General features: G+C 39.5%; 1 protein-coding gene across 2 annotated transcripts in view; it reads right to left on the bottom strand.

Annotated features, from left to right (window-relative positions):
* Positions 1-12,084: 12,084 nt before the first annotated feature.
* Fkbp14 (peptidyl-prolyl cis-trans isomerase Fkb14) overlaps positions 12,085-15,662 on the bottom strand; it is a 58,790-nt gene continuing 55,212 nt past the window's right edge. For both annotated transcript variants that reach the window (XM_083121978.1, XM_083121979.1), the window contains one exon: positions 12,085-12,942. In XM_083121978.1, the coding sequence (XP_082978104.1) occupies positions 12,754-12,942 (189 nt within the window). In that variant the 3' untranslated portion in view covers positions 12,085-12,753. The remainder of the gene's footprint in view (positions 12,943-15,662) is intronic.

The following is a 15,662-nucleotide window of genomic DNA, read 5'->3' as shown; positions in this document are numbered from 1 at the left end:
TCTTCCGGAAGAAAGTCGAAATGTGTCGCTACGTAGTACATATACTTCTTCATAGATGGCACTGGCGGTTCCGTGGCAAAAAAATCAGTCACATTTCCTACTGGACGGACTGCGTATATAATGCATCGTATATGAAATGTTCACATTGCCGGCCTCCGTGTCGGAGTGGTTAGCGCAGCGCGCTAGGACGCCAGAGGCCTGATTGGTTGATTGATTGGTTCTATTTTATTTAGCTTTTCTTCCATTTTTCCCAGGATGAATAATGTTCTGATGAAATTGATGAAGGGTACACGAAGAACACCCGCTGGCGCCATAGCGCTCTGTGATAACCACTCTACCTCGGAGGACGGTTCCAAAGGCTTCCAATCCCAGCCTAGACAAGGATGCGTAAGTGTCGCTTCATCATATTACCACTCATCCTCATCGTCGCGATTAGCCAAAAGTAGCAGAAAGGCAGCGTTAAATAACAAAGAAACAAATACAAATGAAATCTTCACCTAAGTGAAAATGTCTTGGAAAAACCTATGCAAATAGGTTCTTAATTTTTCTTTATTTTTTTTTACATTTTTTGAAGTCAATGAATTTAGTAGTACCAGTGCCGTAGTTAGAGATTTTGGTGCCGTAGTCAAAATCGTGATTTGGTCTTTGGCGGACCCCCCTCCCCACACACACACACTCTACCAAGCACCGAAATTTCATGTGGGTCCTTCGATATTTTCTTCTTACCACGGTTTCTGACAAACACACACACACACACACATATATACTATATACTCGTATTTATATACACACACACACATACATACATACATATATAGACACACACACACACACACATCCTATACAAATTTTGAAATAAGGAAACAACGAAAAACTCATTAGAAATAATATAGGTCATATTTAGAGATTTTACAGTTTGCATTTCTGATTTCTCTTTTTAATAAACTTAAGCATATTTAAGAACATTTGAGTTATGTCTTAGTGTCTCAAGAACATCTTAAATTGACTGTTTTTTGGAGTTGGTGTCTTAAGTCAACTTTATGCACAGTAGGGCTAATTGGGACTGGACCTACAGTTTAAAGTGGGATCCGAACCACTATGTGCCTCCACCGGGTATCGAGCCCGGGACCCCTTGATTACAAGGCGACGATGCTACCACTGCGCCATCGGGGAGGCCCACATCTCAAATTGGAAACAGAAAATTCTGGCAGTGTGTTACCAGAATGCAAGTCCACAAGGAAAATGCTATTAAAAGGTTAACAATGACAATTAGTAAAATGAATAATACAGCGTGCGGTATGTTGTCGGTAGAAAAAAATTGTAATTTAAAATTATCCAACTCTGCTTGAAGAAAACACGAAGCCGAAACGAAATGGAAACTTCCCCCTTCGATATCGAGAACGAGGTTTGTAAATGTAGCTGTACGGAATTCCAAGAAATGGTGCATGCATTAAGTTAAGGCTTAGTCCTTGTGTGTCGAATCTTATTCTCTGTTGTGGGGATTACTTTCCTGCCTTGTCTTCTTCTCTTCGAGAAGCCCGGGGGCGTTGGTTGCTGGGGCTTAGTTCGGAAGCATTCAAATGAGCCAAGAAAACGAATGTTTTAAGTCCTGGTATTACATTCAGGGCTCTTCCGGAAAGTTGGTCGCTGTTTCCTTCCCAAGTTTCTATAATTCTTCCATTTCTTCAGGTCAGATATGAATATATTTTGGCTTCTTTCTTTTTGTTTTTTCACTTCGTATTTTCTGCCACTTTTGACTAATCGCGAAGATGAGGATGAGAAAGGATACGATGATATTGATGAAGGGATATACACAAATAGTGTTAGATTGCAATGAAAACAGCCAATGCGGATACACTGTAATGGGCGACCTTGTACTGATGTGAGTATATGTACGTGTAGTGACGCAGGAATGTTTTTGATTTGGTGTACTACAAAGTTCAACCTCCTGACATATACAGTGTTTTTTTTGTGAGAAGAAAGGGTCCGGTACTCTAAAAAAATTACTCATGGGTATCCCTCCCTTTTATTCGTAATTCTTTTCTGTCTTTTCTTTCTTCTATCTGTCGACTTTTTCTGAGTTTTAGTATATTACTTCGTGTTTCCTTCCTCTGTTCTTGGCAATTTTTCTGTTTTTCTTCCCATTCACTGTCAGTTTATTCTATTATATTATTATTATTATTTTTCTTTATAGATCTTCTGTTTTTCTTTTCTCTTTCTCTCTCTCCCCCCACTCTCTTAGTCTCTCGCTTCTCTTTCTCTATCGTTTTCCATTCATCTGTTCTCTCCTCTCTCCTTCTGGCGTTTCTCTTTCGCTTCTCTTTATCTTTCTTTGAATCTTTCGGTACTCTGTTTCTCTCTCTTTGAGCGTGCGTGCTTGTGTGTGTGTGTGGATTTGCTTGTGTATTTCTCTTTCTTTGTCCTCCTCCGTAGTCGAGCGGAGGTTCGAATCCGGCTCTGGTCGGAATTTATTCGGCCTACGTATAGGGCCGGTGGCAACCCACCATCGTGAGGAAATTGGGAAGCTCCGAGTGAGTGAGCGTAACCCGGTCGAGAAGACCTACAGTAAAAACGGCTGGGGGTTCGTCGGGCTGATCACCCGTCACCCCTTTACTGGTCTAAGAACTCCACGCTCCAACAAGGTGACGGCGGAACAGTGTGGGAGGGAGACCAGCAGTCGGTAGGCCCTTCAAGGTGCTGTAGAGCTGTGGGTTATTATTATTATTTCTCTTTCTTTATCGGTCCCTCACTTATGTTTTCCTTATCTTTAATTTTCTCTTGCTCTGTGGCTTCTTTAATTCTCTTCCTTTTTTTCAATTTTCTACCGCTTCTTTCATCTCTCTGTTTTCTAGTAATTCCTTGTTACGATTGGGTTCCAAAAATAGGGGGCTAGGTGCAAAAAGTGCGGGCCGGGGGGGGGGGCAAGGACAGTTTACTTTCCCTTGGTACATAAGGTTTATCATAGTGCGGGAGCCAAAGTGGCAAAAAGTTAGTTCCCCTCCTCCTCGCCTCTCCTAATCGCCGCCACTGATGTCAATATATGCATCTAGTACGGTGGCTTGATTATTTTGCGTAGGGACAGATGCGGCGTGCGGGTGCAATTGCGCCGCACTTTTTTTTTCCAGAATTTGCCCTTGCAAATGCTTAATGCTAAGCCTTGTCTACCAAGAGAAAGTAAACTGCCCCTACCCCCCCCTCCAGTTTTGGGACCCAATCACCTCTACTACATCGGGACAATATTTTTTTTTTCTAGTTACCAAAAACGAGATTCTTTGAATGGCGGCAACTTGAATGATTTGAGGCTGGTGTTGCCCACGAGACGAGACTTTGGCCTGTCTCGTCTCGTGGAAGTCTCGTGGAATGCTGTCTCGTCTCGAAAATATTCGTTTGTCTCATGACACATGGTCAATCTCGTCTCGTCTCGAATTTTTAAAAGCCTGTCCCGTCTCGTCCCGTGGACAACACTATTTGAGGCGTGCATTCGGATCTAAAGATTTAGTCAGGGTACAATACACTTCCCCAAAATTTAGAGGGTATAATGTACCCTTTTACTCCCGTTCATGCGCCACTGTGTGTGTAAAAGAGAGTGAGTTAGTTATATTTGTGAGTGTATAACGGCAAGAGAGCGGAGTGGTGACGATTACGAAGCCGGAGGTCTGCGGTTCGATCCTGTTGTAAAGAATTCACGTATGATGCCCCTGTTCCATTATCTGTTCATCGTCCTTCCTGGTAAAAAGCAATGCCTCAACCATTCATGATGTAGGGGTTAGAGAGTGTGCTCTGGAACCAGAGAACCTGAATTCAAATCTTCAAATATTTCCCTTCATATTAATAATTACCCATACACTTGTATTTTAGCTTCAGTTCGAAATTTGTTAATTTCATGCTTACGAGCCGAGCCTTCAAGAACAAGTTGCAACCTTTTCGAGCAGTTTCTGTCTTTCTACATAATTTAGTTCAATTATTCTTACAGCGTGCCTTGGAATTTCTTGTAAATAATAATCCATGAACAATGTTACTTTATCATCAAAAGTTCCTTTACTGTAGCGCAACAAAAATTTCACACATTAGTAAAGTTAAAATGGAGAATGTAAGTGTGCGCCGAAGAAATAATTTCACCTTGTCTTCAGTTCTGTAGGCCGCTGCCATCTATACGTAAAGTAAGGAACTACTTAAGTTCTCTCGTAGCGGTCCATCTGTGGCTCTCTCTTCTGTCGCGTGTTACAATCGTCCGTCATTTCCAAAACGGAAGATCCAAACCAGGCCTATAGCCAGAATTTTATTTCGGTGGAGGCCCATCCCTTATCAGCAGCCGCCATCGAAAGGCGAAAAAGTAAGGGGGGTTGTGAATTGAATGTTTAGAACCATCTTAAAAAATAGAATAAATAAATTGCTCTACGTATTTAGAATTTCATTTCGGAGAGGGTTCAAAGCATCAGGTTTATAAACCAAGGAAACATTTCTAGGTATTTTTCCATGGGGCATATTACCTCGATAATAGTGTTGCCCCCTCAAAAAAACAAAACACTTAAATTTGAAATTATCGCATAATAATTAATGTAAATTACTATGACTGAAATCAAATTATATGTGTAAAATATATACTTTTAGGTTGACATTCGTTTTCGAAGGGGGAGGGGTGGCCATCCTTTGCCCCCCTTCCAGACGTTCCATGCCCCTATATTATTATACTTTCCCTTAGAAATTTAGTGTAGAGGAATCTTATTGCTGTTATTAAACGATATTATACTCTTGAAGAAAATGAAGTATTTTCAAGTCGATGAAAGTTCGAAGCAACTACGGGGGAAGGAGTTGTGCAGCCACAAGGGGGCAGGGGGGGCATTGCCTTCTCCCAACCTTGGAAGGAAAGCAATTCTAGGGGGGCAAACATTGAAGTAAAAGAATGTTTGACTAGCAGAATCTAAGAGTAACAGGACAATAGGATACTGACGATGGAATTAGTTTTCACGTCTTTCTTGCATTATTTCTTCCAGACAGCCAGGAGCACCTGCAGGAGGGCAGAGAGGGGCAATTGCCCACTCGACTTCAAATTTTATACAAATAAAAATTAATTTCGTAAAATTTTCTTGCTAGCTTCGCTCGTAATATCTGCTTTCCTTACAGTCTTGTCAAGTTCAGAGCAGTAGTGGCTAGGGGGCTGCGAGATTTATTTATCCCTCTACGCCGAACGATCTGAATGAGAACAATTGCAAAAGAGAATGCCATGGCATCCCATGGAATTATTTGCGTGATATTAAATCAATACTGTTTTCAATTTATATAAATTTGGATCAAAAAATTTCTTGATCGCTTCGCTCGCAATTTGTTTCTTTCTTGTAATGCATTGTGAATTACCAGAGGGACAAGTAAGAACAACTGAGTACGTCAGACAGTTGCTGCTATAACAGTTTGGTTTGGAGGAAGAGGAACGTTATATCATTTGGTTTGTTATGGAGCGGATCAATTGATTATGTAATGTATTTAAATAATATGTTTTATATATATACACACGGCATAAAACTAAAAGAGTGAGATAAAATGAGATTTTTCTTTCCCGACTAAACTTTCATCAAGGCTTTTGCCCCCCCCCCCAATCAGAGGGTCTGCGCACGCCTATGTTCTATTATTATGATGTTTTGCCACCTTCGTCACTAAACAGGGAACTCGTTAGCGTAGCACAATCCCAAGTCAAGGGTTCCATGTTCGAATCATATGTTTGGGCCTATCCGATGGCGTAGTGGTACCGTCATCACCTTGTAATCAAGGGGTCCTGGGTTCGATACCCGGTGGAGGCACATGATGATTCGGATCCCGCTTTAAACTGTAGGTCCAGTCCCGATTAGACTTACTGTACATAAAGTGTACTTAAAACACAAAATGAATCAAGCATCCATGTGTTTGTGTCCAATGTCATTAATTTATTGTTGACCTTCATCGTCGCTATTAACCGACATAGGAAGAAACTGACGTAAAATATACATTTATAATTATTAAAATCTATGGGACCACTACGAATAATAATGCACATAAACATAATGATCCGGAACTTTATTTCTCATCAGCTGGACCTAACAACCTCTCGTATTCAATAAATAATACCTTTATTTTTTTTTGGTACAATGCTGTTTTTATACAAACGTTACTGATCTTAACTACACATAAGCCAGATAATGAATACATGCTTCTTTTTATCTGTTCATGCAATAAAAAGAATTATTATTAATATAATAATAACCCGTGGCTCGACAGCCCTGTAAGGGCCTTGGCCTATCTGCCTCCCACGATCCTACCTAGAGGTGTGGAGTTCTTCAACCAGTAATGGGGTGACGTGGAGTCAGCACGTCGAACCCTCAGCCGTTACAGGATATTTCCGATACCGGGTTACGCTATTCACTCGTAGCTCCCCATTTCCTCACGATGGTGGGTTGCCACCGGTCCTATACACAGGCCGAGAACCTTAGACCGCACGGCCACGGAGGAGGACCCAGTTATTGAATATCTGTTCAATATCTATACCTTCCTGTTCCATCTCGTCAGTAATGGCAACTTACCGTTCCGCTTTGTTTATTTATTTATCTCTTGAAAGATATTTCGCATTTTCCTTTTCACTGTGAACTAAATTGTTAATACTCTTTAATAGTACGTATTATAACATCCACATAAGCTTCCCCTATGCATGGAAATGCGTTGTTTCCGCGAGGATGCTTAGCAGAGTATGACGGCTTCTGTGTTGTCTAAATTGGAGACGAGTGCGGAGCACTGGAAGTACAACCAGCCCGCCATCCGCAGAATTTCCTCTATCCTTAAATTTTCCCTTTCCAGTGCTTTCTTTCTGTCGTCCTTTCTTTGCCCCGACTAATTCAACAGTAAAATCACAGAAGAGGGTACATACCCTTTTCTGTGGTGAAATTCTAAGTCAGTGGAGGTCCTGGGTTCGATACCCGGTGGAGGCACATAGTGATTCGGATTCCACTTTAAACTGTAGGTCCAAAACCGATTAGCCTATCTGCGCAAGTGGACTTCAAACACCAAATCAACTCAACTCTAAGTCAGTCAAACAATACATCCAATCCTTAATCACACGCTAAAAATAATACTGAAATATCTTTCACGTGGACAAATTGATTTTTAAATAAGTCTTATTAACACAAAGTATTGAGGCTATGTCCATTTAATTTAAAAAGTTTTCCCCTTTTGACCGAGATGACTACCAGTCACGATTTTCGCCTGTTTAAATTTTACAAAGAAAATTCCAGAAGCCTCTTGTGTAATGTATTTTGCATTATTTGACCTTTTTGTAAATATGTTAGTATTAACCATTATTAATTTTGATACAGCACGTCATTTCAATAGTTGTTAATCTCGTCGTTCGTAGTAACCAGTGACAAAAAAATCAACACCATGTTAACGAAAGGAAAGCGTTCCGTTTCGTGAAAATTTCCATTTCGAGTTTTGGGTAGGAATTGTGAAATTTGTCTAGTATGGCTTCATGAACTTTCTACTTGTAGGTGAATGTATGAATGACCGACAACTTTCTCCTCCTTCAAAGGAAAGTGTAAGTTTCATCTGTTAAAAATACAACTGTCCACGCAACGTTGCCAAGTTGGCGAAATAAAGACAATTCTTCACCATAGATGAATATAGTTAACACAACAAAAAAATTTACATGTACTTCAAAAGCCGTCCAAAATATCCAGCAAAGAACTAAATATATGAGAAAAAATAGTTTTCATCATAATGTACTACAGTAGTGATCTTTTCCCATAAAATATATGAATATAGGTAAATTTCTTGTTCATTCTTTCCATAGAACTGCTCCATTTAGAACACTTTAATACGCAAAGAAATATTACAAGTAATTTCTAATTTCTTTCTGTTCGTGAATTCTGACATTGCCGAAACAAGACAGAATGATCGTGCTCATGAATAATTTGTGTACTTATCTTTGCCGTTGGCTAAACAGCTGTTGGCTTTTGTAATTTCAGCGCCATCTATGTAACAGTGACGTGCACATGAACTTCGAAGCTCCGACAGATGTTACCTACACTTTCTTTCCTACATTCCTTTAATCATGCATCTTGCTTCCAAGTCATTTCTCAGATCAAAACCAAATTAAACGTGTAGTTTAATAGAAATGATAGATAGCATTTCAGAATCACAATTCCCTTCTGCTTGAAAAGACAAACAGTTGCCTAACCAGAGCACTTATGTGCTGCCATCTACTTATACAATTTTTTTTCCGAACAACCTCATTTGCGATGTCCATTTCTGTATTCTAGTGTTCCTTCTTACTTGCTTCTTGTGTTCATATACAGAACATGTGTGTGTGTTGAATTGCAAGTGAATTATGAAACTTTCAAATTGCACATAGATTTTCTTTTTTGCTTGATGGAGTTCTTTAGCGGAAGGATTCAAGAGGTACATTTTCGTGAGTTGCAGACGACATAAAACACAAAATGTGTTAAGTTTTCAATATTCAAAGTTATGTATTTACTATTTATATATTATTTTCTGATGTCTTTGTGGATTCGTTTAAAGTAGAGGTTATTCTTGTTACGTCTTGCTTGTATTTTATCTTATATCGGACAGGGTAGGGAGGCAATTTGCTTCTTATAGTCCAATGACATTTCGGGTTCGTATGGTAAAGTTATCTACATATACCCGAAGGGAAAACCGTATGGTAGTGTTGCAGAATGCACATATCAAAAATGTCAAAATGAACACACGAAATCGCGTGTACCAATATTCATTTTCTATGTAAGTTGTTGTCTTCGTCATATACAAGGAACTAATTTATAATTTCACAATACTTGTATTATTCGAGTTGAAATAAAAACGTCAGTAAGTACAGGATGTAAAATAGCGATGGACAATTTGCCTACTATTATCTTTGCTGTTGACTGTACGTATAAATTGCAAACATTGAAGATACACTAGACCATTGCAAAAAAAAAATTTTTCGAAAGTTTCTTGTGCACCCCTGCCATATTGTTACTATTATTGAAACATAATCGCCTGTAAATTTTCAGGTCTGTAGGCCATGTTTTGACCCCCGCCCACCTCAAAAATAGTTGTCTGATCTGTTGTTTGTAATTTTATATACTTTGTTCATTTTACGGACATTAACAACATGGCAACAAGTTGTAACCTATTATATTTTTATTTTATAGGTTGTAACCAAGGCAGATATGAGTGTAAATATGGGAAAAGAACCACCTCATGAAGCAGTTCCTTCAATTTCATCCACACCAAACCGCCCGGTACTTAGAAAGGATGATAGAGAAGTGTCTGAAGCGTGGCTCTTAAGTAATTTACTGCAAGATTTGACCCCGAAAAAAGGATCTCAACTGCCCACCAATGGGGATGTGCTTCGCTACTTTGTTTTTCTCAATCGTGGACCCATGCAGGAAGATAAAAGGGATGATGTTATAAAATTCGTTATCCTGAAGGCAGAAAAGTTTTGGGAGCTTTCTGGCATTCCAGTGACGCCTGTCAGAGCGGGACATTCCAAAGTAAAACTCAATAAATTAATTGTGCAATACGAAAATCTTCGGAAACACAAAACAAGGAAGAACTTCCCAGCTGAGAGTGAAAGCTTTCTCAAATCTCTTCTTCTACTCTTTGACATAGCACATGACAATGCTATTTCTATTATAGAACATGACAGATGTAGGACTAGGAAAATGATTCTGGAAGATGTGCAATTCTTAGAAGATCAAAGGTCATATCGAAAAATGGAGTTAGGTGTTTTTGATAAGACATACTTTGCAAAAGTTATGAGGAAATTATCTCATAACGAAAAAGAAATTGAGCGTGCTGTGAGGGAGAAGCGTCGCCAAGAAGAAGCTTCAACCAAGACAAACATAAACACAAGTACTAGCCTAGAATTTGATAAAGTTGGTAGCCTTGATTCAAGTGATTCGGATGGCTTTGATGCTGAACCTGATGCAATTGAAGATCCTGAGTTTGTATTCCCTTCAACTAGCAGTGGTGCAACAGGTACAGGTACGACACTTCGTAGAAAAAGTTCGTCAATTGCTTTAAATCTACCAAGAAATCCATTTACAAGCAAAATCATATCAACCATGGGAGACAGGCTTAATCTATCAGCTGGTCAACGAACAGCATTCATGGGAGCAATTCTTACAGAAGGTGGAGTTCCACTGAAAAAAGCAACTCTTTCAATTAAAAGCACTTGGACAGCAGGTAAGGAAGTTAGGAAATCATCAGCGCAAGCAATTAAGGCTACATTCACAGCACCGAAGCACTCAACACTACATTGGGATGGTAAGCTGGTTCCAGACTTCAAAAAAGAAAACAAAGAAAGACTAGCGATTTTGGTATCTGGTATGCCAGTCTGTGAAGAAGGCAAAGTTCTTGGTATCCCTGTAATTACAAACACAACAGGTGAAGAACAAGCAAGCACTACGTTTGCCCTAGCAAACGAGTGGGAGATTTCAGATAATGTGAGATCCCTTGTTTTTGACACTACAGCTTCAAACTCAGGATGGAAAATTGGAGCTTGTGTTAGGCTGGAAAACCTCTTTGACAAGAAGTTGTTTATGCTGGCTTGTCGGCATCACATATTTGAAAGAATTCTGAGTTCAGTTCACAAAGAATTGTTTGGTGCAACATCAGGTCCTGAAAACACCAATTTCATTCAATTCAGAGACTCTATTTGGTCAACTATTAACACAGAAGCTGGTTTTAACATCCTAGAAATCAAAGACAGGAGTTTGAAACTCACTATGGAAAATTCTATACAATCACAAAGAGAATACTTTCTACTCCAAATAGAAAGAACTTGCTACCTCGCGCTGACTTTCGGGAGTGTGCTGAATTGATGTTGATACTTCTGGGTGAGACACCTGAAAGAGGAATACACTGGCTGAAACCAGGAGCAGCGCATCAAGCTCGATGGATGCCATCCATTTTGTATCCTGCAAAGATGTTTGCTTTCAGTGCTCAAGCAGGATATGACAAGGACATGATCAGTAAACTGGAAGCACTATGCAAATTTAATGCACTATTCTACGTTGAAAACTGGCTCTCTTCATCCATTGGTGCCGATGCAGTGTATAATGATCTCAAGCTATGGCATGACTTGAACAAGTATTGCAAGCATGATCCTCAAGTTGCAAATGAAGCCATAAAAGCCATGGAAAGGCACTTCTGGTACTTAACCGAAGAATGTGCTGTGTTCTATTTTCAAACAGACTTTCCTCTTCAGAACGGCAGCAGATTGCTCGAACATTGCTCCGAATTCCTCGACGAAAAGAGTTTGAAAGGGGCCATCCAACTTTTCCTATTCTTAGCCACAGTACAAAACTATCATCCCTTATTGGGCCTAAATCCTGGTTCTTGTTTCACAGTATGGGAATTGGCGGCGACTGGCTAAGAAAACCTGTTAGTGAATGGCATAATGATCCCAATTACCAAGAAGCTGAGACATATGTGCGGCATGTCAAAGTGGTGAATGATCTGTCGGAACGGGCTGTGAAACTAATCCAAGACTTCTCAACTAGTGTTACCAATGATGAAACACAAAAACAGTTCTTATTGCAAGTGGTCGAATATCACCGCAAAAAAATTCCCAACTTTCAAAAAGAGACATTAAAGAACTTAACAGCACTCTCCTCCATAAAGCCATAAATCCAGTAAAGTGATTTCAAATGATTGTATGTTCACTATTACCATACTTGTTAGTTACTATATATGGAGTTTGTCTTCTCTGTATAATAAACTGTCTTACATTGCAAACATTTTTGTCATGATTTTGGTGTAGGAAAACGATGATTAATAAACTAAATCAGTTAATCGTGTTGGGCGGGGGTCAAAACTTCACCAAATGACCTAAAATTTGGTATGCATTCATATTTTGCCATTAGAAACAACATAGGAGGGGTGCACCATATAATTTTAAAAATATTTTTTTTCCATACCTACATGCAATGCCCTAAGATACACGCATGTAGATTAGTCTGAAAGTGTGATGGGTGGATTAAATTTAGAAATCAGAATCCTCTCATAAGAATTAGGTTTAAAGAATCAGTACACAATCACACACAGAAATAACATATCCAATTTTCTTAAAAAAGTACGTTTATTTCAACCATCATCCAACTTTTTAACAAGTGGCATAATTATATTAATAAAAAACCCCGCAGTATCACTTGAAAAACACAATATTTCATACATATACATATATTTCTTTAACAGAAGTTCATTCAATTTGTTAAATTAACGACAGAAGTACAGCGAATTAAGGTCCGTGAGCTTTCAAATGCAATGGACAACATTCATATTTAGTTTTGTACAAAAAAAATCGTTGCAACAATGTATCCCGTGAGAGCTGAATATAGTGATAACAAATTGAGTTAAGATAAACTCGATCTGGTAACACTGATTACACGTAAAACAGATATAGAGCAGTTTATAGATTTTTATGCTTTTGTGCGAAAAATTGTCACCAATCTTTACTTGTTCGTTATTGTTGTATGTAACAAAGCCTAATAATTTGTAATTATTGCACTCTGTTGGTAACAAAACAAGACACATTTACAGTGCGATTCTGTAAAGGCAAGTTTTGGAAAGAAATTAAAAATTTAAGAGAAACATCACAATTCACAAGTGGTCTGCTCTTCCATTCTGAAAAGTTATTCGACAAGATGATTCTTCACAAGTTCTTATTTGAACAATTATCAGAAAGTTGCTTTTTCTTTCTCCACTAACAATTCGTTGTTGTTTTTAGATTTACAATTCGTCGTGTTTTGGTCCGGAGAACTCTTCGTGGCTAATGAATCCGTTCTTGTCCTTGTCTTCGTGGAGGAAAATCTCTTCTACAAGTTTGTCGTGGTCTTCCATCAGTCTCTTGGCTTCTTCTGTTTCGGCTGCTCCCGTTTCCTCTGCCTGCACCATCTGCTTCTTCAAGTAGTCGCTCACCTGAAAGTACACAAGACAATATGTTAACCTCACAGCTAGATTCAGCGAAGCGCAAGAAATCGAGACGTTAGAACATCTATTAACAGTTTCTCTTGGATTGATTGTTGGATGAATTCTGGAGATTTCACTTTCAAGATGTGGATAAGTTTGGCTTTAAGTCCTCTTTATGCAAAGTAAAGCGAATTGGGACTGGAGCTACAGCTCAAAGTGTGATCCCAACCTTTTGTACCTCCACCGGGTATCGAACCCGAGACAACGACGAGGTACCACTACGCCATCGGGATGGCTCATGAGTGATGAAATTGATGAAGAAGGGACACTCACGAAGAATATTCATGTTCAGGCTGGGACTCGAACCCGGGACCTCTGGCGTTGCTTTGTAATCACTCCACTCCTCCACGGAAGTCGGTTTCACTGTCTTTATCCCATATTCTATCTTCTCCATTTCTTTTGGGAAGGGGTAATAGTGAGAGTTCTCCAAAATTCACCCGAGAGAATCCCTTTGCCTTTACCCTTCAGGAAAGTTTCACCTCATGCTTCACAATATAAACTGCAAAACTATCAAGCCTTGTTTCCATGTTAGAGAAATACTAAAGATGCTGACCAAGGCAGTATTTATTATACACTAAAATACTTTACATGTAGCCTTTCAATCATACTGCCTTGGTTAGCATCTTTACTGTTGGTTGTTATCATTAACAAGAGAAATAGAAAAGACTAACGGAACTACTTGGAGAGGACATAATATTACTCCCACAGCTTATATTCCTTACATGCTGGGTAGATTTAGTTGGTTAATCTGAACGCTATGGTGAGGAGATGAATGCAAGGAAGAAGGCGGACAGGCATCCATTGTAAGTGCACTTAAAAGTTGGGTTCTTGCAACTTAAAGTGGGTTCCGAACCATCCGACCATGGAAATATTCCTAACTGGTTGATTTGGTTTATTTTACTTCGCTCTTCTGCCACTTTTGGCTAATAGCGAAGATAAGGACGAGTGACAATATGATTAAACTGATGGACACTCACAAAGAGGTGGCCATTTCGCTGCTGTTCAGTTGGGTTGTCTTCTTCCTTGTCATCGCCTGGCGAGGTGGCGTGTCCATTCGTGACGTGGTCATTGTTGTCGTCCATGAGATTGAATCCGCCTAATCCATGGTCGGTTGGTTGATTTGGTGGTGTTTTTAAGTCCACTTTACGCACAGTAAGGCTAATCGGGACTGGACCTACAGGTCAAAGTGGGATCCGAACCACTATGTGCCTCTACCTGGTATCAAACCCGGGTCTTCTTGATTACAAGGCGATGATACTACCACTGCGCCATCGGGGAGGCCCTCTAATCCGTGGTGTCCATAATCCTGCCAGGTAGGTCGTCTAGTCCATTCATCAAAATCCCAACTACCCATTTCGTAGAATGGTCAGGAGACACCCATCCATAGCCCAACAATAAACTATGGAGGGTGCTTAAAAAGGGGGGCTTATCTGATTTATTCAGCGCACTGTATGTTTTATTTTGCATGCAGATATCAGGGCAGAACGTCAACCATCCTGCTTTTTTACGTATGTCAGTAAACGTTAGTTGTTCTCCAAGCTTGTACGTCATTCTCAAACTGATGAAATAAGTAAAAACGTGCAAAAAATTATGCATACACAGACTGACATTTTATCAGTGCAAGGAAATGCATGGTGACACAGTGAACGATCAATGGTTGACAACCTTGGAGGTATGTGAAAAAAATACAACGAATAGAAACTTAATTCTTCGTTAAACTGAGTTCTCACACTTTAATGCAGGCAAAATACGTATATTACTTGAAATTATGTTCTCAATTTCCGAGTTCTGCCTCACAGCAGACTTGTTCAAACCATCCGCTTGGCGGCGCTAGTAACTTTTGCATTAACTTTTCACGCATAAGTGACGAATCCTACAGAATATAGAGTATGCTCATAAAACATGTCACACTGAAGGGAATATCCAACTTGAAGACAGTAATTTTTATGAATCCCTTTATTAGAGCCTGCTAAAAACGCACTGTATTTTTGATAATTCCTCATCAAAGGAAGTTTTGAAAGCCGTGAACAATTCAGTCATTGTACGTGCCACAAATTTTCCAGCCAAAATGAAGTGGTATATTATTCACACGTTTACACAAACTTTTCCGAGGCTTGTTTTGTACTTTACGAAACATGGGGAAGAGGAAAGGGGTTGGGGGCGGGGATAATGGGAGAAAAATTATAGTGCCAAGTTGGCAGAACGAAGTCTGGTACCTTTGGGAGAAAGCGCCGGTTACTTTTCCCAGGAGGGAATGGGCGCTTGGGAAAAACAAAAGACTAACAAACTGCGACATGTTGCGCGGAACGCCTTTCACAGGGAAAATGGAAGTGGTGATAAAAAGCGTGCCACGAGTTATTCTCTTTTGTGCTGTGGTCTAATTAAATATATAAACAGCTCTTTTGTCCCATAAAGTCCAGAATAAGAGCGTTAATAATGAAATCTACATAATGAGTACGTACAAGAGACGTTTGCACGTTATTTTTAATTTCAGACTGGTTATGACGGAATATTTTTGCTAAATTCTGCATTTGGCTCATGAACTAGAGTTGAAAAAGTTTGTAGTCAGTTTCAAAACAATTACTGCATTCCAAATCAAACGTAAGCAAAGCAATAGTTACTTTTACCCCAGGGGTGCCCATCCCCCTCCCCCCAAGGCCTATCACGCA

The sequence above is a fragment of the Lepisma saccharinum genome, chromosome 5, assembly GCF_977018435.1.
Source record: "Lepisma saccharinum chromosome 5, izLepSacc3.1, whole genome shotgun sequence".
Taxonomy (NCBI): domain Eukaryota; kingdom Metazoa; phylum Arthropoda; class Insecta; order Zygentoma; family Lepismatidae; genus Lepisma; species Lepisma saccharinum.
Note: the sequence above shows the minus strand (reverse complement) of the source record. Positions and strands in the feature narration are given on the sequence as shown.